This window comes from Mya arenaria, chromosome 6, assembly GCF_026914265.1.
Source record: "Mya arenaria isolate MELC-2E11 chromosome 6, ASM2691426v1".
NCBI lineage: Eukaryota > Metazoa > Mollusca > Bivalvia > Myida > Myidae > Mya > Mya arenaria.
This window is the reverse complement of record NC_069127.1, coordinates 52,641,086-52,666,620: the sequence shown is the minus strand read 5'-3', so window position 1 is coordinate 52,666,620 and position 25,535 is coordinate 52,641,086. Positions and strand designations below refer to the sequence as shown.

At 36.0% G+C, this 25,535-nt stretch overlaps 2 protein-coding genes across 4 annotated transcripts; both read right to left on the bottom strand.

Moving 5' to 3' along the window:
- Positions 1-5,581: 5,581 nt before the first annotated feature.
- LOC128237887 (uncharacterized) lies at positions 5,582-7,840 on the bottom strand. The gene is made up of 2 exons (XM_052953466.1): positions 7,796-7,840; positions 5,582-6,412 (listed from the first exon to the last, which is right to left on the bottom strand). The coding sequence occupies exons 1-2, from the start codon at positions 7,838-7,840 to the stop codon at positions 5,582-5,584; spliced, it is 876 nt and encodes a 291-aa protein (XP_052809426.1).
- On the bottom strand, positions 7,188-13,137 carry LOC128239263 (E3 ubiquitin-protein ligase TRIM33-like). 3 transcript variants are annotated; one of them, XM_052955830.1, is made up of 4 exons: positions 13,112-13,137; positions 10,591-10,653; positions 9,119-10,034; positions 7,188-8,918 (listed from the first exon to the last, which is right to left on the bottom strand). In XM_052955830.1, the coding sequence occupies exons 3-4, from the start codon at positions 10,011-10,013 to the stop codon at positions 8,713-8,715; spliced, it is 1,101 nt and encodes a 366-aa protein (XP_052811790.1). In that variant the 5' UTR covers positions 10,014-10,034; positions 10,591-10,653; positions 13,112-13,137; the 3' UTR covers positions 7,188-8,712. The 3 variants fall into 3 exon arrangements, with proteins under 3 accessions (XP_052811790.1, XP_052811789.1, XP_052811788.1); XM_052955829.1 differs by lacking the exon at positions 13,112-13,137 and adding an exon at positions 11,236-11,297; XM_052955828.1 differs by lacking the exon at positions 13,112-13,137 and adding an exon at positions 10,993-11,275 and having other exon boundaries at positions 7,217-8,918.
- Between the last annotated feature and the right edge of the window lie 12,398 nt (positions 13,138-25,535).

Sequence of the window (25,535 nt, the reverse complement as noted above, 5' to 3'; positions counted from 1 at the left end):
CATAAAGCCAGTAACTGTATTATAGGGTGAGATCGATCTAGTGGCTAAAGTGTCCGACTTGCACCCAAGAAGATATGGGTTCAAGCCCCACAAGGTTTACCTTTCTTTTACCATCTCAAAAAAGATACCATCAATGACTTCTACCAATATCAAAGCGCTGAAAGCGCTGCATGAACAGGGTTTTATATGGGTTTTCACCATTATGATTTACGATCATGTGTATATTAATAAGGTGCTGACATGTTTCACAGTGAATCTAAGAGTCCCCGTGTAAACCAACCACAAGGGCCGCCCCAGGTTTATTGAAGCATGATGGTAAATGACAAATTAATATTTTAATGACAATAAAGTTAATGTCGCTGTGTAACCAGGCAAACCAGGATGGAGAATGTAACCAATCCCAGCATAAGACTCCATCCTTTGGTGTTATAATATGAGTTAGGATTGCCAAGGATTTAACCAGAGAAATAAAATAGAAATTGGTTGATCATTCAGGATGAATTTAAAAGATACACTAAAACCTTTTCCGGTTGGTAATTAGATGTTGGCATAAACAAAGACTATACTAATTATTAAATTGAAATTACGATCATTTTCAGGGCCACTGTTAAAATTTCAAACAGTATTTTAAATGATATATACATAATTTACATAAAAAATATAATCTCTACCGGGAGGAACGATAAAAATATAATATGCAAAGGCTGGTGAATTATTGAAACAGAAAACAAACTTCACGAAGCCTTCATCCCCGTAAATATGTGGGGATTAATAATAGAAAAAGAAAATATAAAAAAGGGTGAATGCTTGTGTTATTCCCAACCAAGAAAATGAAATGTATACTAATCAAACTTTACTCATTAGCAAGAGTTTGCCTATGTTTGCCTTGTTATTCACAAAACAACTTCGAAAATACAACAGAATCAAGAGAAATAACTTAATTAAAATGATCAAAATTAAAATAATTGCTTCCAATCAACTGTGAACGAAGCACCTAAAGAAAGTTATTAAATCCGTGGTATTTTCTCATATGTACACCAAACCAGCAAAAAATATAACTCATTTCAATGAAATGCCATTTTCAAAAAAAATGAATACACAAACATCCGTCTATATGTACATTATAAAAATTATATAACATAAATTAAACAAAATAAGTCTTTAATTTCAAAACTCATTTGTTTTCCTTCTTTGTCCATATGGTCAGCAACTCTCTTCTATTTGTATATCGTCAGCTAACTCGTCAAAATGGCGTGCGTTTGTTATTCCCATGTGGGCTATCACGTGATGACTGTGTGCAGGGGATGAGATCATTGTGTCACGTGATTGAATGACGCGCTTTGAGTGGATAGTATTCTTTGTTTACGTTTCGATGTTCATTCTCAAACTATATTCTTGGTGGTAAAGAGGCAGACGACACTTGTTACTATTAATAGGCATTTAATGTTGTGAGTGTCGAGTTTGTGGCTACACACAACCCTGTTCAAAAATGGACTTTAGGGTGATACATATAAGCGAATGGTCAAATTTGTATACAGTTATTGTTTTCTTCTTAAGGTACCCGTTTCAAGAAAAAAATCGCAAACATAAGACGCCGGTGATCCGTTAGAAATGTAATATATTCTGGAATCATACATTCACTTTCGATGACATCTCTTTGTTGGAGCTACGGGAGCGAAGTAAAGTATCTGGGACCACGAGAAACTCTCTAGTAACTATTTTCTGGGTGGGGCTCGGTTAAATCTTTGATCCGTCGGTAGACCAAAGCTTCTCCGAGTGATAACTCGACGATTCCTTGAGGGATGGTCACCAAACTTGACTTGAAGATATGACCAGTAGATGAACCCTATAGATTTTAGGGGTCATCGGGTTTAAGGTCAAGGTCACAGTGACCTTAAATGGTAAAAGGATTTTAAAGCTTGTCCGAGTGATTAATCAACAATGGATAGACCTATGGTCATCAAACTTGAAACTTGAAATCGAGGCTGGATCTGACCAGTTGATGACCCCTATTGATTTAAGGGATCATCAGATCAAAGGTCAAGGTCACAGTGACCTTGAATGATAAAAGGTTGTCTGATTGGTAATTTGACAATGCCTGCACCCATATGCCCTCAATCTTGACTTTGAGGGACAATGAATGATTAAAGGTTGTCCGAGTGATAACTCCACAATTCCTGCATCCATGGCCCTAAAACTTGACTTGTAGGTTGGGTCTGACCAGTAGTTGAATTTGGGGTCATCAGGTCAAAGGTCAATGTCGCAGTGACCTTGAATGCAAACTTGACAATTTCTGGACCTATGGTCATCAAACTTGACAGGAAGGTAGGGCCTGACCAGTAGATGACCCCTGTTGATGTTGGGTTTCATCGGGTCAAAGATCAAGGTCACAGTGACCTTTAACATGAAAAAGGTAACAAATTTTCTCCCAGTGATATCTCAACAAAGCCTAGACATAAGATCATCAAACATGACTATGGGGTTGGGCCTGACCTGTAGATGACCCCTTTTAATTTAAGGGGTCATAGGGTCAAGGTCACAGTGACTTTGAATGCAAAAAACTTGTATGTGTGATAACTTGACACTGCCTGCACCCATGGCCCTAAAACTTGACTTGGAGGTTCATGCATATTTCATTTAATTGTCCAAATAATCCTGACAACATGGCGCTCGGGGGGGGGGGCATAATGATTGACAAACATTTCTTGTTACCTTATTGGTGCTGTAAAAACTACAAAACTTTGAATCCAAAACCTTTCTGTATTCTTGTTGCTTTACACATTTTGAATTTTGAATGGGCTTTAAAGGGGCTAGACACATTTTTTTTGTCAAAAACGTACCTAAAATTGTCATCGTTTTGTACAAGGTATTAATTCTTACTTACTGATGTATAACATCGCTTACGACACATGCATCTTTCGCTGTTTTTGCGCATTTTTTTCCAATTCTAAGTTTTCTACGGTTGTTAACCATGTAAATCCCAGCAAGTTTAAAATAGCGTCACTATAATTATCTACATTGACAATTCTAGGCTTGTTTTGAAATGCGCTGATAGTATTTGCCGATTTTTAGACCATCTGGTGTCTAGCCCCTTTAAGCTGCCTTAAATCTTTCATAGAAATCCTTATAAAATCAAAGCTGTTTCTATGGTAATTAGACATGCATTGATCTTTGCATACATGTATTAAGGACATTTTGAAACATGATCTTAATTGATTGATATTTTCTGTATGAAATTGCATAGTTTTTCATAAGTTCATTGCTCTTCATATTTTTTTTAAATTAATTAAAATAAAAACATGCAGTGCTTCTGGTTTCATTAACACATATTAAGAATGGAAGTTCATGAACATGTATGTCTTAAAATATAGAAAATGCTCTTTTTGTAAATACATATATGTCATAAGAAATATAGTTAAACAGTAAAAAGTTATTATACAAAATGTAATCAAAATAATAACCAGATATAACCATTATTTTTTCTAATAGCTATATTATATTATTTATTTTAAGCCGCCAGGTTTATACCAAAATAAAATCACTACATGTCCAAATCATTTCCAGATTCTAGCATAGCGATATTACATTCGGAACACCTCGGACAATTTTCACCGAAAACAACCTCGGATGTATATGGATGGTTTACAATGTCAGAAATCTTTACATTTTACTGCACTGTAATAGATTGCGTAGTAATTCCAATTAAGCAGTTACTATTAATGACTCTTTGGAATCTTAATTATTTATGCAATTATACACTTCACTGGCAATCATTTTAAACTTAGTAATACAAAATACACATTAAAATAGTACAGCGATTTTGTTTTTAATAATAGTATTAATTATCACTATTATTTAAATTTTACTGTTATACGGGCATACATCCGTGGTTGTTTTCAATGAAAAGTGGCTGAGGTGTTCCAAATGAGTGATTTCATTATTTTGAATGAGGGTAAAATTACTAAGTGTAAAATGAGGCGAAAAGTACATTTAATTGATTCACTCTTTTCTTTATTAAAATATGTATATATTATAATATAAATACACATAATTTTTTTTTGGTATAATTTGTAAGTAGAGTTTGGTTATTTTTAAACAAAAGAATGTAAGTCTTTGACCTGAAACCCAGAGATTATTTTGAGAATTGCCTTTATATTGTTATTGCAAAGATCTTTATCAAAACTAATACCTAAACACTGCTCTCGTTCCATAAGTAATTTACATGTTTGTAACCACCATTAAATTTATACATTTACATTGTATAGCAATCTAATGCATTGTAATCCATTTCAAAGCTGTAGATCATTAAACACATATGTTTAGATTTGTTTCATCATAAGAAACTATGCTGATCAATACAGGTTATATCCATGCAAACAGTGTCATGTGTTATGTAGGAATGTTAAAGTTTAATAAACTGTTATCTGTTGTTTCGTTCGTTTATTTACATTTATTGTACTTACATGTTCTTTGATATTTCAATTTGTATGTTAATAAAGTTTTCTGAAACATTTATTTCGTTCGTTAGTATTTAATATATGTTTTTACTATGGCTGTAACCGGGTTTTGGCGCTACAGTGGCATAAGAAAAGGGGATACAACTTAAGACATGCGTCCCCTGCCTTATAAGTGCATCCTCTGCACCCTAGCATATCATAACCTATCATGATACCCTGAGCTAAACAGCTGTAAAAATCTCGTACTCATGAATAATCAATAAGGTGAAATCCAATCACTTGATTGGTCGCACGAGGCACACCTCATGCGGTGCGAAAATGGCTGAGAAGTTACGGATGTAAATGTAATATCGGTTTAAAATAATCTAATGAGATCACGGCTTACACATCATTTTAGGTAAGATATTGTTAATTATGGCGATAGCTCTTCTCAAAGGAGATTAACCGTCTCCGTGGCCTAGTGGTTGAGGCGTCCGCCTACGGAGCGGGAGGTCGTGGGTTTGATCCCTAGCCGCGTCATACCAAAAGACGTTAAAAGTTGGTACAAGTAGCTCCCTTGCCTGGCGCTCAGCATTTAAAGGGCTCGGAAAAGTGGTGTTCTCAGTTATTGTTCAATCCAGGAAAGTTGTATCCTGTGTATCGGTGCTTTACACCAAGCACCTTAAAGAACCAAGAGGTCTCTTCGCAAACGGCTAGGGTATCGCACCGGGATCTCCTGTATCTCACTCTGTTTATGGCATTTAAACACAATTTAAGTCGTTATGGCGTCACGGCGGGTCAAGCCATAATGCAGCAAATGGGCGCGGAAAGACCTTGATAAACTCAAATAAACAAACAAACATATCGAAGATTCTTTCCTATAATAATAATAATAATAATAATAATAATAATAATAATAATAATAATAATAATAATAACAATAATAATAGTTTTAACAATAAATAAATAATAATAATAATAGTAAAAGTAGTGGTTATATCTTTTAACAACATACTATTATAATGTTCACAACAATCACAGGAAACATACACATGTATATAAAGGAACAAACATTCTGTAGTTCTGTTGAAATGTAAGTGCATAGTTGTTATCTTGACCCCGTTGCTAATTCAAAGAAAATATGTCTACGCCAATTTTGGTGTTGTATCATACACCTTAACATAATTGTTGGCATCCCCACTTGTCCAGAGGGCAACATACATCTTGTTCTGCTGCTGACTGTAGCAGACACAGTGTGGCGCCGCTATCCCTTCCTCCTTCCCCAGTAGCTGGGTCATCTTGCCACTGGGCAGGTCCAGGCACATTATATTGTCACTAGTCAAACCACAAATGATCAGCTGGTTTCCCACTGCAGTGATAGCTGTTGGTATACGTAGTGCGGAGTGCTTGAATGTTTCGAGAATGTTCAAGTTCATGTCTAGCTTAGTGATTTCAAACTTCACAAAGTTGGACACATATATGGCTGCTGTCTGATCGTCACCGACCACTTCGAAGTACCAAGGAGTTTTCAACGACATATTTGACATTTTCGTCAATACTTTCCCTTTCATATCCATCTTCTGAAGCTTCCCGCTTTGAAATGAAATAATTAAGCTACCGTTATGGTAACCAACATCACAACAATCATCATCCACCTTGATGTTCTTCCCCCGGAAGAGTTTCCTCCGTGTCTCCAAGAGCTGAATACTATGAGTAACACTAACAGCCACCATGTCCCCTGGGATTTGACACATGCCCCATGGCGTGCCTGGTAAAATGACCTCGGTCATTAGACTGCTAGTCTTGAGGTCTACAAGTTTCAATGTTCCATTTGAACTGTCACTCAGTAACAGCCTGTCCCCAGACTGGAGGAGAACGTTCTTCAGCCAGCAGCTTTTAGTGTCAGATGGAGACTTGACTAGGATGTCTTGGGTTGATGTGAACTTCAGGCTGGTCAGGTCATGGCTCACTTTGTTCTGTGTTTGGAAAAAAACCCAAAACAACAACAATCTAACCAATCACCAAATCAAGGTTAACACTTGAAAAGCAGGTGTTTTTTTGTTACCATGTTACAAAGGTTATATTATATGTATACGTATAATGATATAAATATAATTTTATTGATATGGCATATTGCTTTGTAAACAATATAAAAGGAATAAATGGCCATACTCATATGTCCAAGCTATATAACGCTCATCTTTGCCATGCTACATATACTAAGGTATCCTTTTCTTGTATGAGTTTTTCAATGTTATTGATTAATTTATATTGTGAAGGAAACATTATGATGCAATTCGGAACAAAACATTTCAATTTTGTTCATTAATTTATAATGTTAAAGCAAAATGATAACACAATTCGGAGTAAAATTTTGAAATACCTTTTAAATGATGATAATAAGTATAATAGGGTATGCTATATAAGTTGGTTGATGTGTGGGGTTATAGTACTTCGAGTCGCTTGTGTAAAGACCATACTGCACGTTACCATAGTAAATGTTAAGTTATACTATACAACAGATCACTCAACTAACATAGTATTTGTTTTATTCAATACAATTTAATAAATAGAGGATCTCTATTCTATGATTCTATTCATGACATAACTCAAACTCTGTCGAAATCTAGGACAAAGTTTCTTCAATACACATTATTGTGTATTATTTAAACAGAGCAAAGAATTTACATTGCGTATTTAAGGATACCTCATCAGCAGGAAAGAAAGTAGTCCGACATAAAAACATTTTATTTACAATAAATAAACATAATTCATGTCTCAATTATCAACCGATTTTCAGAGATTTCACTTAAAACAAAAAAATACATATTTCAAACCATTTAACTCAAGCAAATCAATAATAAGAGCAATGTCAGAACTGCGTGACGTAATTAGTAATCGCGCGAGTGTGTACATGTCATTTGGCGGTTGAAGTTTGAAAAGAACGTTAGTCAGCGTCTAAGTCGCTTTCAATGGTGCGAATTCGCTTTGCAGCTGTTGGATTACACTATGGATTATGGTTAGTTTGATGGACTTGCACAATGAGTTTTTACTCCGTGAACACGAGCACCATAAATGTTGTAAAATCCGACAGAAAAAGTGAGATTTCATGTGGAATTAGTGACTGTGTGAACTTTGCTGGCGAAATGAGTGCATAGAATGAGCATTGTGCAGGTATTTTCTGGAGTACAGGATGTTTGTATTTCCTTGTGTTGATTTGGATCTATGTGTCTATGGTTTTTTAAAGATGCAATGTTCCTGTGTTCCGATATTTGCATAATCTGGTTCGCAGGAACATTGTTGTCATTCATGATTCAATTCCTGGACGATAAATTTTCTGGCGCTGTGATCAGGGTGACCTGTTTATTTGGGTTAAGCCCAGCCTTCTCCACCATTCGTTTCATCGTGTAGCTGAGTATGTTGAGATCGATAGGATTTCTTTTGCCACATTGTTTCTAATGTTTGTTTACGTTTTTACAGCTCGTATGAATACATTTTTCTGTGATGCGGTTACCTAATTTGCATAGTTACTACACTAGTTATATATGAAAAATATTGCATGGGGTTATATCACTCCTGCGCCGTAAGTATTGTTATAAATAATATATAAATGCATATTAACTTAATGTTGAGGTAATATATTTGCGTACGTAAATTAAATAAACTGTGTTCGTTAAATGATGCAATATGTATAAGCATGTCTCTAATCACGGTTTAGGCTACGGTTCACCCCGATCAATCATACCCGTCTTAATCTAATTGCTTTGTTGTAAGATAAGGGCCATGCATTATACGAGTAATGACGATTGCACAACGACGGAAGTATGGATACCAACGTTTTTGGTACGACTACTGGAAATATTCTATACAATTGTATATATGCCAAGGTCTATTACGGTTAGACGGCTAGTACTTATACTGAATTGTCATAGAAAAAAAAGAATGTCATTATCGATTACCAACGAATTTTCCAGACCGCCTATATGATGGCTGTACGAATTTGCCCGATGGAGCTACGAATGCACTGAGATTTCACTACAGTTTGAACAAAAATACAGCATTTATTTCTCTACGAAGTGGCCAACATGAAAATATAAGTTATAGAATGGATTGGTCGTTTTAAGCATATTCCATTAGCTAAGCAAAATGTATGAACAATGGACATTGAAAGGCTGAGAGAATGAAAACACATTAAGATGTCACGCTCATGACTATATAATCTGCGTGGGATTTAATTCTGTACAGGTTTCGTATTGATAATGTGTTTGGCAGTATTTCACGAAACATATTTAATTGGTTTGATCTTCTTTTTTTGTTTGGTAGCCTGGATGTCGGCGACGACTTGTGTGTTGGAAGAAGCATCAGATGTAGTGGTATTCTCGTCCCTAACTGCTTTTACGTTGAAAGCAGGATCAGATGTTGCAGGTATCTTCTCGCCTTCACTTTGTGATGTGGACCTCCTCGAATGCCCACATCTTTGACCTTTGGTTTATAAACATTGAACTACTTATATGCACTGTTTCAATCGGATATTTTATATTCTTGTTAAACATTTTAATTTGTATTATTAGTTTGTCTCCTTATTCGTAAGTATGTAATTTAAATAAGTAAACGGTTTTAAAAATACAAAGGGACTCTTAAATGTAATTTTAGCATACTGTTTAAGCAACTAAAATAAATACCTAGCTTTTGTGAAGTATCAATCTCTTCGAAAGTGCCAAGGCCTGTCCTGGAACCGAGCAAACTTTCAGTTCCGGGGTCTTTCCTAATCTGATACTGTTGTATCGTATTATTCTTCTTAATCTCAGCAAGACTTAATTGCAGTCCCTCCAGCAAGTTCTTGGATATATGGGCTTCAATGAACAACTGGCTAGTGTTGTTCTCTTGGGCTTCTAGTTTTGCTTTAATTTCACCGACCTGGGCCTTAAGGTTGTCACATTTGGGTTTCAGTGACTTTAGGAGTATTTCATCCATTTGTTTCACCTCGGCAATGATTTCAAGGAGTGTTTGTTCACGTTCGTCAAAGTATTTGTTGATCTGATCTCGATAATTCTTTATTTTAGCAATCTCCTGTTCTCCAATGTATTTTACGAGCTTAGTGTTTTCTTCAACATTAGATGCACACGCATCAATGTCTTTCAGTAACTGGACAATAACCTGTTTGATGGCTTTATAAGCCTTGCCCTCTTTGAAGGCTTTAGCAATTTTAGAAATGATTTCCTGTTTACAAGATTGATGTTCAAGAACTACACAATGTCCACAATTAAGTGTTTGATGGGTCGGACAGAAGTATTTAATACATTCTTCAGGGTGAATGTCACAAGGTGTTTTGCTCTCTTCTTTGGTTGTAAAACCTTGCATGGTAGTAGGCATGCTGCTCTTGTCAAGAAGTGTATGGGACTTTGACATTCTTTGTTTCTTGTGAACGCTTGTGCAGGTGTCGCACATAAACTCCTTGCAGACAGTGCAGTAGGCCTCGGCTGGGATATATTCATCATCTTGGGAGCAGGGCTGGCAGTAGGTTATGTCCAGGGCAGAGGCATCTACCTGGAGTTTCTTGCCTGGGACTTGGTCCATTGGCTGCCTTAGTTAGCTCAACTGTGGAAATGTTAACTGTGTTCATACCATTGTCAGATGAAATATTATCATGCAGCTTTACCAAATTAGCCATTTTATAAAACAAACATGTTGGCCAGTTAGGGTAAACTTTTCCAGATAAAACTAATTTTAAAACATAATCCCTGTATGATCGGTTAGGATAGCCGTTTCGATTTCAGTACAAATATTATTGATTAAGGTTCAATGACAATTATAATAGGAGATAATTCGTTCTAGTGGTGGTGAAAATGACCTGGGGTTTGTTTTGATTTTAGGACTGAAAGAAAGTTGAAAAATTGATCCTGTTCAATAACTACTAAAATTGATCCTGTTCAATTACTATATACGTAATTTATAAACTGAGCCCTTTTAGTGACAGTCTGGCACAATGTCCGGTTTGGTCAAAATACGTTCCGTCATTTTATGAAAATTATTGGAAAAGAAATAAACCCTAATTCTTTAAGAAAACCCATGTGTGTTCAATAACGTACATGAGTTTAGTTCAATAACGTTCACTGATAAGTTTTATAACTAGAGTCTATGTAATGCTGCTTACGGATTGGCAGCAAGTCGTTCTCGGTGATGGTATGAAAGGGAGATCAGCGAGTCCACTTTGTGCCTATAGAGAAACAAGAAAAAACATCAAAATCTAGAGGTATGGACTTAATTAATTATGCTTTAAATGAAAAACATACATAAACAGGCCTATTGCGCTTTAATAGACGAATGCATATCCTTTAAATTGCATTCAAATTCCGGTGAACACTGTTGTTTTGAAAAGCATCTGATATTACAAAAATGATGCTTTCGATCAAGTCAATCAAGTCTTTTTAAGTTAAAATATATACATCAAATTTGCAATTATGACTTAAATAATAAAGAGATATCGTCTTCTTTGATAGTATGAGAATGGACAATATATAATTTATGTAATGGTAAAAATGTTAAATAAACAAACCTTTCCTCAAATTGAATCAGAAATATTATCGTCGCTATATAAACATTTGAACCAGGAAGTAAATCGTGATACACGTACTCAATATGTACTGCTTCAATAATGCATTCCTAGAGGTATAACGACAGATAATTGTTTAAATACCATATATTTATATAAGTTTGTACAAACATAAGCTAAAGTTCACAGTTGTTTTAGGAAACACTCAAAATAGATACAAAAACAATCCGCAGTTTGAAGATATACCCAAAAGAAGTCCGATGTTTGGTGAAACATTTAAGGTAAATGCGAAACCAGTCCAATGTTTGACGAAACACTAACATTCGGAACACCGCGGTCATTTTGAATCAAAAACAACTTTGGATTTATGTCGGTACCTCAATAGTAGTAGTCCGTTAAATTTTAAAGCATATTGTTAATTGATTGTTGTGTTTCAACGTGTATTTTTAATATCTTTGTTTAAAAGGTTGCCAGTGAATTGTATTATTGCATCAATAATTAAGATTTCCAAGAGAAAGTTCAATAAGTTTAACCGCTAAATTGATATTACTATGCGATCCTCTTGCAGCGTAGTTAATTGTAAACTTTCTGACATTTTAAATCGTCCATATGAGGCTTTTTTAAATTAAAAAGGCCGAGTAGTTTCGAATGGCGAACGGGAAGTAACTCTTGGTTCACTTACATACACCATAATGTAGTTGGTTTCTCCATTTGGTATATTGTTTTGGATATCTTAAAAAAATGATGCATGTGCTGTTTTATATTCAGAAACAAAAGAGCAAAATTACATAGAAACATTGTTAGATAGTTTTTATTAAGTAACTATTGGTTAAGAAAATGGCCTGAGGTTTGTATTGATTTAATGACTTATTTTTGGCGATATTTTGAAATTGTTTGCTGTATTATCAAGTAACATGAAAAAATACAGACACAAGACCAGTCGTCGAAAGCTTAAAACCATAAACCCCGTTCAATAACAAAGAGTCAAAGCCAAAAACAAATACTACAAACGTTAGTTTTCTTCTATCAGAACCAACAAACCAGTCGCGAACTATAAAATAAATCTCTGTTGGTGACACAACGACAGACATGATCAGAATACGTTCCTCGGTGAAATCTCGGAGTAGTACAATTTTCAACCGTCTCTTAACCGAGATGGTATCCCCTCCAGGAAAGGATAAGACGCGGACTATTTTTTATGTCATTTATGAGCAATACTTTACTAAAAAATACAGGACTTGTCTTAATCTAAGGAGCAATATTTCCGTGTTTTCCTTGGAAGATAACATCAACTGGCAATAGCACTGAATGAATCAGAATCTGGAGATAAGTATTAAGCTCAATGTCCTTATTCACTGACGTTTTAGGTCGGTGTTCAGAAATAATAGTTTATAAGTATTAAAAACAACAACATACAATTCTGTGTACGAACCATGTAATTCTACCGTTTTAATCAACGTCATTTCTTGCAGCTAAATGACGTTCCGTAAAAGGCAGTGTATGGAAATGACGTCACTTTTTTCTGTGGTTGTCTTTGATCTACTTAAGAAAGCGTACGTTTCCGTGTGATGTGTTTATACACTTTTATAGCTACAGCAAATTTTAGCATACATTCTCAGAGAGGACAGTGTTTAATACGTATTTTTTTTCATAGTTTTGTTTAAATTATGCAACATTTTAGACAGACAATAAACGAATACAAAATAATCTTTAACTCAACATGTGGAAATGCATTGATATATATATATAAATGCAACAATTATTATTTTTGTTTTCATTCTTCATTGAGAACATTAAAGTGTAGCCATGCTACGCCCCTTTCTTATGACAAACAAACTGTAAATAACCTGAATAGGCGGGACATCGCATCTATATCCCCATTTATGATTAAATTGGGGATAAGAGTGTGCGACCCCTGGACCTCATTCAGTTAAAATTTGCCTCTGGCTGCTAAAGGAAAATTATTTGAGGTTTGTTCACTTATTTCAGCAGTATTCACAGCCGAGCTAAAATCATTTGAATAAAGTAGCATTTAATATCATGAGAACATTACTTATTGAAAGAGAAAACAATAGACAATCGATGGTTAAAGTGTATCGGTAAAAAAGTGTAAAAGTCAAACCTTGTGCCAGAGATGATATCCTTACGACTCCGTATAAAGTTTTGAAACGAAATGTATAGGATGATACAAACCTCAGTGTGTACTGTTTACTTTTGATAAGACGTTGATATACTCTAATCTTATGCGATGAGTACCGATAGCTATAAAGGCAGATAATTGTTGTGATAATCTGCGGGTTTTATATATGTGAATGTAAATGACCTACATGTAACAATTATTTGATATTTAGGATACTTGCATAGCATTTGGTCATTAATTAAACATGGCATACTTGTTTTTATTAATACGTCAAACATTTCAACGTTCCATCAAAATGCTCAGTGCTTACAATGAAAACAATTATTGTATGTGAACTATAAAACAATTAAAGTGACACTCTTATTCAAAATCAATTTATACACATGTATAACAAATATAAATTTTGAATGATAAACCATCAACTACTTACTAAAAATGCATTGATGGAAAATATTAATTACTGATTACAATATTATATATGTGTATTTAATAACTGAAAACGAAAAAATATAAGACGTTGGTGAATGCTAAAAGATTTATTGCAATCTACTATCGTTTCATAAGCTAGCTATACCGTGTTTTCTGCAAATTTCTTTCAAATTAAACTCGGTATCATACATAAGTAGTCCTGACGTTTCCTCGATTTTCTTATACTGGTATGAGCAGAATTTACTTATATAGTGCCTTATCATATAAAAGGTTGCTAGGCACATACTTTGCTGCATTATTCTCGCTCGCGTATATGTATATTACGCACTAATGTTTTAACCGTGTTTGAAAAAAAAATTGATTTTACATTTCGGTTAAAGCATTGACCAATACATGTTTCAAATATTTTAGTTACTTTCGCCTTTTCTCGTTACAACACCACATGTATCCCACCCACAAGAAGAGTATCCCACCTCGTCCCAAGCTCACCTTCATTGAGAACTTGAAAGTGTGGCCAAGTAACGCCCCTTTTTTATGGCATATTGCTTTTACTTTATGAGTGTCTTTTAAACCAACCGCTAACTAGAATAGGCTGGACTTCGCTTCTATATCTCCGTTTATGTTTAAATTGGGGATGAGGTTGTGCGAACCCTGGACAAGACACGATTCAGAATTGTTATCGAAATATAACAATATGTGACCAAAACTTTAACACATATAATAACCTTTGTTGTGGAAAAGGGGCGTCTCTATTATGTATAAATCCAACCTAGACTTTAGCGTTAAACATATTAACGAATCCATAAACGATAGAATTTGCGGAATAGAAGTAGACTGTAGAATTGTAAGGATTTTTGCTTTCTGTGTTTACATGCCTTCAGGAAATTACTCTAATGATGTTTTCGATAATTACACGAATTCTTTATATGCTATATATGATATTTTTTAGAATATGGAATAGTTATGTTTCTAGGAGACATGAACGCCGATATTGTTGTAGGAAATAATCAAAGGAATTTTCGAAATGAAGTGTTCACGAATTTTTTACGTACAAATGACTTACTAACCTTAGTACATCTTCCACTTTGTTAAGGTCCAAGATATACCTATACTACTATGGAATCTATGTTAGACCATATTATTATTTCAGAGATAAAAATGAATGTGTAAATATATTAGACGATGTCATGTTTAATGTTTCTGATCACTTGCCTGTTTTTGCAATTGTGAAAGTACCAGTCATACGGATAATCAATGAAAATGTAAATCGCCACATAGCATGGCAAAAAATAAATCAGACACACATATCAGAATATCAAGCAAAACTAGGTATAAATTTACAAATAAGAAATACAATTCACGTTGATGAAATGAACGAAGCTATTGTTAAAGCAATAGTATTATCGTCTAACCAATGTCTTCCACAATCTAAATTTAATCGCCATGCGAAACCTTACTTGACGCCCGAAGTGAAAACATCATATAGTTTACAACGTGAAGCACGACAAGTATGGGTTCTAGAAGGACAGCCAAGAGGATGGCATAACGAATCATACGTGAAATAAAAACGCTGCAAGCAAAATTTTGTAACGACACAAAAAATAGCAATTGAAAACGTTGAAAAGTACTTCAATAGTCAGCTTATCGAGGCAGCTGAATGCGAAAGCAGATTGTTTTGGAGCTTAATTTAATCTAGGAAAAACAAAAGACCATCTGCTTGTACCCATCTATTCTACAAAAACACCTCTGTTAGAGAACCAGGCGATATTTTAAAGGTATTTACAAACTATTTTCGCGATGTGTACTCACCTCTTCAATGTGAACACTTTGATAACAATTTTAAAAAGCTTGTAGAGGAAAAAGTTGAAAAACTAAAAATAAAAAACAGTACCGCGAATAGCATTCCAGAAATAAATCATCCAACTATCACTAGCGAAACAATTAAAACGTTGAAAAGGGGGAAGGCCTTATCATACGATGCTATTTTCAATGAACACTTAATATATGGAGGCGATGCATTGCATAAGGCCCTGGCAACGATATTCAATACAATAATAATCTCAGGGAAAATTCCAAAATTGTGTAAAAAGGGATTAATTATTCCTGCATACAAAGATAACGGTATACCAAGACGTGACCCCGGAAATTATAGACCTATAACGTTATTACCAATTATATAATTATTAACTATTTGAAACAGTCTTACATGACGTTATTACAAAATGGGTAAAAGAAACCAACATTGAATTTCCAAACAGACAGCAAAACGCATACCAAAAAAATACAGGGGAAATAACTGCGTCTTTTAATTTACAAGAATCCATCTATCACAATATTGAGCTCAACAACAAAGTATATGTTGCTTTGCTCGACACAAAAATGCCTTTGACACTGTATGGTTAGATGCAATATTTTACAAGAATGCAGGACTTGGAATTCAAGGCAAAATTTGGTCCCTTATAGTTGATGCACACAGTAATATGTATAGTTGTATCATTGCAAACGGTTTAACCTCCGAGTTCTTTCCCGTGCTGCAAGGTATACGCCAAGGGGAAATTATTTCAACTTGGATATAAATTCTGTTCATAAATGGACTCTTAGATTCACTGGAGCGAAGTGGACAAGGTTTAAATGTTATAAACGTAATAACAGTAACACTACGTTGGCTGATGACATCGCGTTAGCTGCAATTTCACCTAATGGTCTTCAAAATCTACTGAACATTACATACGATTATATATGTAATTATAGATACATAAAAACACTTGACAAAAAGTTTTGTAATGGTTTTCGGTGACACTGCCAAAAATAAAACGAACATTAACTTCTATCTAGGGCCAAACAAAATTGAACGCACAAATAAAATAAGACATGTAGGTATACAACTAAACGAAAAAATGACAGACAATGATAAAATATCGGTAGTACCGGACAAAGCAATAGCAACAATGTTCCAAGGGAGCAGACACATGCCAAAAGGCCAGCCTGGTACAGTGACCCCATACCCGAGGCTGCTTGTAGGAGGAGCATGCCGGCAGCACGTAATTTTTAACGTCATATGGAGGCTTTACTGGGATGTCTTGGGTAAGGCTATACCACAGGCTTGCCAGGTCAGTGTAGTCTATGGTCTGCATTTTTGAAAATATAATAACCAAGAATCCTTACACCATTAATTTACAACAAGGTAAACATTTTCAGAAGTAGGAGTACGTTTGCTGAAATATTGCTCTTGTTTTTCTTTCATCAGTGGTATGTAATAATTTATAATGTAACGAAACATAGAGATGCAGTTTAAGCAAACTTTTGCAATCACATTTTATGATGATACTAGGAAATTTTCATTCGTTGATTGATATGTCGAAATTCTTGCGTCAAGTCCATATCGCACGAAACCATAGAAAATGCAAAGTGATCAAATCTAACAGATCGACTGGCCCACCTTACACCTGGGCTTGATAATATCAATGTCACACATGCTGTCATATGATAGTTATATATAAGCAGATAACAGAAATATTATAGGTATAATGTTATAGATAACACGATAATGTACTCAAATATGTACAAGTACGCCGAAAACTGTTTTGAATGTCATTGGGTCATACGCATGTGTTTAATTACTTTAATATGATAAATGTTCTACAGATTTCAACCCTGCAATATTTTAGATAATAAAGATGGAATTCTTAACGGGCGTTTATAACCTGAAACAAGAAACAATTGTTTTTGTTACGCCTAAGCAAATAATCGTATCTATCATTGGATATAAACAATAAAACGAAACTTCAGGGACAAGGCCTTTAGTCGAAATTCAAATACAAGTCCAGTTTTTAGAAATACGCAAGGGGCCAAACGACAATGAACTAGAGACACAGACCAAACATCGCATAATACACAAATACAAACACCACAAACAGACGACACACGCATCAAAATAACTTTAAAAACGATCAATGATGGAATTACTGCCTTGAAACGTTCAGTGAATCACGAATTCACTGAAACACGAGTCTACTGGGAGCTTAAACATGTTTATAGCCACAACCTCACGCTTGCCTTAATACTAATCAAAACGTATTTACAATACGAGTTAATGGGGACAAACAAAGCAACGGCAAAAAAGAAGAACAAACTAAAGACGAAACAAACACGCAGTTAAATGATATATATTGAGGTGTATACCTTCTTGGAACGGCCAGGGTTTCAATAAGGGCTTAAACTAGTGGGTATGGTTATAACCTCTCTTTTGTCTTGACATTTATAATAATAGTCTCAAAACTTTAAATATAAGCCATCAGTGCCATCATCATCTTAAAAACAATGAATAATAAAGCGACAAATATTATATAAACTGATGAACTAATTTCAAATACACATCGTTTTTTCTCTCAATCTTTCGTACGTCTGATAAAATAGTGTGTCGTTGTAAAAATATCTGCGCTATCACTCTAATCATCGTTTTGATAAAGAGACATGCTATCATCTGTTTGCTGTCAACATGAAGATTGGGATGACCTTGTAAGCAGAGGAGACGTTAATGATAGTTTTATCTGTTTAGCAGTTGCCTATATTATTAAAAAAATATGTTGAAAGTAATGATGATCACGTGACACTTATTAATAATTTATGGTCAATTAAAACAATTGTATTATTGTAAATCTAATTTGGGAGTAATAGTGCATCTTTAAAGTTTATCTATTGATAAAAATGACCGTTTGTTTTGAATTAATGACATTATTATTAGGAATCGTTTCGAAACAGTTTCTGCTAAATTGTACTTTTTTGCCCGTGACAGTAAACCAGCAGTGTAACGCCGCATAACAGCATCGCCGCATAAACGTGTTTTTGTTTCGTTTATGCGGTGATTTTCAACGCATAAACGTTCATGCGGCGACGCTCAACGCATAAAGCAGAAATTGCTTATATGGGGCGCAACTGTGCCTTTTTGCCACATAAAGAGGATTAACTTAACCATTTATTATAAAGCTAAAAAATATTTCAACAGAAACGATGGTGATGATGATGATTATGATGATGATGATGATGATGATGATGATGATGATGATGATGATGATGATGATGATTGTGGGGATGATGATGGTGGTAGTGGTTGTGAGTGTGGTGATGATGAGGGTGGTTGTGATGATGTTGTTGATAATGGTGATAATTAAGATTAGGGCGTTGCATATTACTGTCATTTTAAAGAAAATATGGGAAAAGTTGGCAGGCAAGTTCAGCAAAAATGGAAGTTGAAAATAAACCGTTGGAGTGTTCAAATAATTAGTGCATAAAACACAATCAATGAAAGAAAGAAGTCCATTATGACCCTATTATCAGTTTGAAATGACGTTGAAAGTATGTACGTAAAGTTAGCGGCCTTGCGGCCCAGCGGCGTGAAGTTAGCGGCCTAGCGTCCTAGCGGCCTAGCGGCGTGAAGTTAGCGGCCTAGCGGCCCAGCGGCGTGAAGGTAGCGGCCTAGCGGCCTAGCGGCCTAGCGGCCAAGCGGCGTGAAGTTAGCGGCCTAGCGGCCCAGCGGCCCAGCGGCGTAAAGTTAGCGTCCTAGCGGCCGAGCGGCGTGGAGTTAGCGGCCTAGCGTCCTAGCGGCCGAGCGGCGTGAAGTTAGCGGCCTAGCGTCCTAGCGGCCTAGCGGCCTAGCGGCCTAGCGGCGTGAAGTTAGCGGCCTAGCGGCCTGGCGGCCTAAAATGCTATCCTATTTTAAAGCATGTAAACATGCATTTTCTTATAAAACAAAGACATATTAACTGATTTTTTAAGCACACACTATCATTCTGAGGCGCTTATCAACATTTGTTTTCAAAAAGTTGAACAAGCATTCAGTTTTTCAAAGCATGTGAACATGCCTCTCCTTCTATTTTTTTTAATATATTTTCTGTTTTAATGCCCAAATTATCACTCTTTAGCAATTATAAAACATTTTATTTAATTATAAAGTCGATAGAGCACCTCAGCGGCCTAGCGGCGTGAAGTTAGCGGCCTGGCGGCCTAAAATGGTTTCCTATTTCAAAGTATGTATACATGCGTTTTCTTCCAAATCAATGATAAAGCTATGGTTTATCAATTTTGCTAAATACAAAACAAATGAAAATGCTGATATTCGCTATAATGGAATTGTTAAGCAGCTTGGTCGAGTTTTGGGCGAAATGCAGACATTCGCTAAAGGATGGTAATTTGTGAATAGAAACCATAAATTTGTCAATTTTTTTAAGAAGAAAAGGCATGTATAAATGGTTTAAATAGCAACCAATTTTAGGCCGCTAGGCCGCCAGGCCGCTAACTTCACGCCGCTGGGCCGCTAGGCCGCTGATCTGCTTGATCGACTATTTTGAAAAAAAAAGATGATAGTTGCTTAAGAGTGATAATTTGTGCATAAAAAACAGTAAATATATCATTATTTTAGAAGAACGGGCATGTTTAATGCTTTGAAATAGCTGACTGCTTTATCGACGTTTTTGAAAAACAAATGTTGATAATAGCTTCAATGTGTTAATTTGTGCATAAAACACTTAATATGTTATTATTTTAGAAGAAAACATGTATACATGCTTTGAAATAGGATTCAATTTGAGGCGCTAGGCCGCTAGGCCGCCAACTTCGTGCCGCTAGGCCGCTAACTTTAAGCCGCTAGGCCGTTAACTGCACACCGCTAGGCCGCTAGGCCGCTAACTTCACGTACATGTTGAAAGTGCGCATAGTAAAGGGTACATGCCCATCAGTCTGACAATAAGGCGAGAATATATGTTACGTCATACGACGATTTAGTTTTCTGATTGTCCCAAATGACGGTGTTGTGCTTTGTCGTAACATTTATTCCAGCCTTTAGTCGGGTTAAACGTCATTTCAAACGTTTTCGCAGAAAGATAAATTGGTTTGGTTCACATTTAAACCTTTCTTACTAAATCTTTGTCAGAATTTACGTCTCTCAAAGCCTAGTTCAAAGCTTGGTTTAATTGCTTTTAATGTGGCGAAAGTTTGCCTTTTTGCCACATAAAATATTTTTTTTTATGCGTTGAAAATCACCGCATAAACGATAAAACACGTATATGCGGCGATGCTATTATGCGGCGTTACACCAAGCCCGATGGCAGAATTCTGGCACAATGACAAGTTCGGTCAAAACATGTACCTTGATATAATCCCGCTCGATTTTGAGTGATACAACTAGCCCTTCCGGTGACGGTAACTGCGTTAGTGTTGATTAGGGGCCATATCAAAATACGATATGAGGTGTGATATTTCACAGATAAAACAACTCTAACATGATAGTTATAAAAGTAGTCAACGTTTTTCTATGATATACGAGTACATAATATAATAATTTACTCATTTATAAACAGATTAACTAACCGGGAAAGAAACATGCACTTGAGGAATGATTGCCGAGTTCCTTTTGGTAACTTCATCTCCTGAAGTTATATATCGGCTTCAGAAAGTTTACAATTCCAAATAATAATAATAATAATAATAAAGCGCCCACAGCCTAAGCCGACTGGAAATGTTTATTGTATGGCGTCAAAGCGCAGACTGTATGTATCGTTCGATAAATTATATACTGAAAACTATTTCCATGTGCAAATGTATTTAGTGCAAAGGAAAACGATATATTTGAAATACCCGGTGTCCGATATATTACGGCATTTGTCGGGATTTTATATGTTAGTCCCTAACCCCTTCTGCCTTCATTTTTTTTTGGTGTTTGCTTTTTTATTTATTCGGTTTAAAAAAGAAATGAAAATGTGTAGGCCACGGCATATACGGCATTAGGAAGCTTTGTACCTGGACAACGTCATATGTAATGCTACGTTTACACTATGTTCCCGGTGGCCACGGCAGCCCCGTTTCAGACAACCGTGGAGAAAACGGGATAAACGTGACAGCGCGGGGGAACGGGATATGCAAACGTGACAGACCGTTATTGCCGTGCATGCCGGGCCAGAATTTTAAACTGTCAAAAAAATTGCCACAGCAGCCACGGTGTGGATGAGAAACGTAGTAGGTCGTAGTAAAACGGGGTAAACGCAATGACGCGTGACAGTACGTGACAGTACGTAATAGGCCTTTACACAACTTATAAATCGTCCGTATGGGGGCGGGAATCATATGTAATCCCCGGCATCTGAAGTTCCTTTCTAGTTTTGTCACGTCGTGCTTCGTTTTTCACGGTTTTCACGGCAAGCTAGGGTGGATAGCCGTTTCGTTACGTTTCATTTGCGGTGAAAACAAAATCTTCTTCATCTTGTGAATTCATGTTTACTTGTCGAAGTATTCTGATACAGTGATTGCTGTTGCCTGGGGGATTTTCTTTATACCGTGGACACAAACGTAATCTAAAGCTCTGCGGTGTTCGCGTTCGATGCATAGGAGGCCTTGACATAACGTGGAAAACGCATCAGACCTTGATCAAGACGTGAACAACGTGAGGGATCCTATCAGAACGTATCGGACCGGGACGCAACGTACATGCATCCCTGGTAGATCGCGCCCGGACCTTAGTGCGCCTTGGACGAACCACTTTTTCGCCCCTACGGCTTGTCACGGTTACCTCGATAAAACGTGAGGAAACTTAGGACAACCTAACAAAACTTGTTTATGGAGACAAAAATGGCCAAAATCCCACGGCGCAATACGTTTCGGGCAAACGGGGCTGCCGTGGCCACCGGGAACATAGTGTAAACGTAGCATAATATTTAAACGTCTTGGGCATGTATAAATAAAGATCTTTGTCTTGCAGAATCATTAGTTTATGGTCATGTGTTTGTTATTTTGAGATTTAATTGTGATAACTGAACTATAGCTAGTATTTAAAGCTGCACTCTCACAGATTTACCATTTTTACATTTTTTTTATTGTTTTGCCTTGAAAAGAGCACATTTTTTGCGTTAATATCTGCAAACCAATGATATGATTGCTGACTAAAACTCAGATCGTAGATTTTCATATTTCCGTTCGAAAATTAATGGCTTAAACAGTTTAAAAAAAATGCATAAAACATTTTCGAACTGAAATATAAAATCTTCGATCTATTTTTTGTCAGCAGTCTTATATAACCGGTTTCTATGGATGTTCGCAAAAATTGAAGACAAAACATAAAAAAGTTATCGAAACGGTCAATCTGTGAGAGTGCAGCTTTAAATTGAAAAAAGCAAACTAACACAATATACAATAAGTTTTACGAATTTTGGAGTTAAGTCTAAGACCATTTATTGAAACGGGACCGACAATAGAGCATATGACTGTATGATCCAAACAGAAGTTTTGAAAGCCAAAACAATACATTAAGTCAAAAGAACGTCCGCAGAAGGATAAAAGTAAATGTGTATGGGAAACAACTCTTGCTTTTGAAAAGATATATCGCGAATGTGTTATTTCCCTTTATAAGAATGTATAAGTATTTGAGAAAGTACGCACTGATCTCATTGGAAAACATGTTTTAATATTGACCGCTAATGGTAGAAGGGAGGTAAACCTAATTAAATTACATGTACAATTTTGTAATGTGTTTTTTCCCTTTGGTTTATTCTTTAAAATAAATCAAGAGGTGCTACTGTTATATTAATATTAGCAGTGGGGGAATCAGATCTAATTTTTTTAATGATTTCTGTATTCACCAAATGTTAACTTTTGGTAAAAAAATTGACCCCCGGTTTGTTTTTGAATTAATTACTCGTGCGGAAGTGATGTGAACTCGTTTGTCCTTGTAAATTAGTATTGATTGTTTTCTCCTACCGGTACAAGTTACCCTGCTATGAGCACTGTAAGTGACATTCTGGTACACATTGCATGTTAGCGTTCTAGCGGCGTTAAGTTAGCGGCTAAGCGGCCTAGCGGAAGGAAGTTAGCGGCCTAGCGGAGTGAAGTAAGCGGCCTGGCGGCGTTACGTTAGCGGCCTAGCGACCTAGCGGAGTGAAGGTAGCGACCTAGCGGCGTTACGTTAGCGGATTAGCGGATTGGCGGCCTAGCCGAGTGAAGCTAGCGGCCTAGCGGCGTTAAGTTAGTGGCCTAGCGGAGTGAAGTTATCAGCCTAGCGGCGTAACGTTTGCGACCAAGCGGCCTAGCGGAGTAAAGTTGGCGGCCTAGTGGCGTTACGTTGGCGGCCTAGCGGCCTAGCGGAGTGAAGTTAGCGGCCTAGCGGCTTTAAGACAGCGACCTAGCGGCCTAGAGGATTGAAGTTAGCGGCCGAGCGGCGTTACGTTAGCGGCCTAGCAGAGTGAAATAAGCGGCCTAGCGGCGTTAAGTTAGCTGCCTAGCGGCCTAGCGGAGTAAAGTTAGCGGCCTAGTGAACTAGCGGCTTTTAGTTTGCGGCCTAGCGGCCTATTTTATTTCTCTTCTTCAAAGTAATTGTTGATGCGTTTTCTTCAAAAACAATGATATATCAATGTTTATATTCATACATGAACATAGCGGCCTTAAATCATTTTCAATTCAGAGCATTTTTCTATGCGTTTTCTTCTTTAACTGTGATGAATTAACTCATTATCAATCTCAAGCGATTGTTATTACTTTTCCAAGAGGTCGATCAACCGATTTAACGGCCTAGCGGCCCAAAATTATGTCCTATTTCAAAGCATGTATACATGCCTTTTCTTCTAAAACAATGATAAATTTATGGTGTCTATTCACAAATTAACACCCTTTAGCGGATATCTGCATTTCCTAAAAAAACTCGACCGCTAGGCCGCTAACTTCACGTACAGTGTAATTGTCTTGGTGAAGTCACGATGAAGTACTTCAAGTTTGGTGACCCCATTCCAAAGATGGTATCCCCTCCAGGAAAAGGTAAGGCAGCGATAAGTGTCTATGTTGCTTAGGGACCATATCTGAAAATTGATCAAGTAGTAATATTTTAGTGTTGTCATTGGACTATAAAGGCAATTGGCCAATACACTATATAGAATAACCGGGGCATGCCTATGGACAAGGATAGGTAAAACCGATGTGCTGAATCAATGCCCTGGCCCCAATTTCTAGAAACCTCGTAAGCTTAACAGGCTTAATTCGCTTATTTCAATTACTAATAATGGATTTCGATAAATGAAAAATGGTTTCTTCTAATAAGCATACCGATTGTTTTCTATATCATTTATAAAAAACTCTTAAAGAAGTAAATATAACACATTTTATAGAACAACAAAAATAGTGAGTTTAGCTTAATCCTGTTATAAGGGACTTACGAAGCTACAAGCAAAATAGAGTTGATGTGCATAATACTCTTATTCTTTTAGAAAATACCTTTGGTCGTATTATAAATTAACTTAGTGGATATTTCCAACTCAGTCAACAGTCCCCAATTTCTGACAATAAGTTTTAATACCTTTTCCTTTTAACATATTTGTTTTTTTTATATGCTTTATATGCATTGAGTTTGTTTATACAATTGGTTTGTTCATAATCCTAAGTTTGGTGTAAAACATTGTAAGATTTCTTGAAATTCAAAAGACAGACCAAAGAGTTGAAATTCTCCATTAGTTTTTGTGAAAACGGCTCAGTTCGTTCTTCAGCGTACATGATGTAATGCAATGATATACAATAACACCAGATTTTACAAAGATAACATGAGGTAATACACTGATATACCATAACATGAGGTAACGCACTGATATTCGACAAGATGAGGTAATACACTGATATTCTACAGAATGAGGTAATGAACTGATATACTATTACATTAGGTAATTTACTGATAAACTACAAAATGAGGAAATGCACAAATAAACTACAAAATTGAATATGTGCTGATATTCAACAACATGAGGTAATGCACTGATATAATACAAAATGAAGTAATGCACTGATATAGTACAAAATGAGGTAATGCACTGATACTCAACAACATGAGGTAATACACTGATATACTACAAAGTGAGGTAAGGCCACACCAAATTGATATTTCGTTCCGCGGATTTACCGCTCCTATTTTTTTGAAAATGTAAAAAAAAATTTTTTATTTTTTTTATGCGCC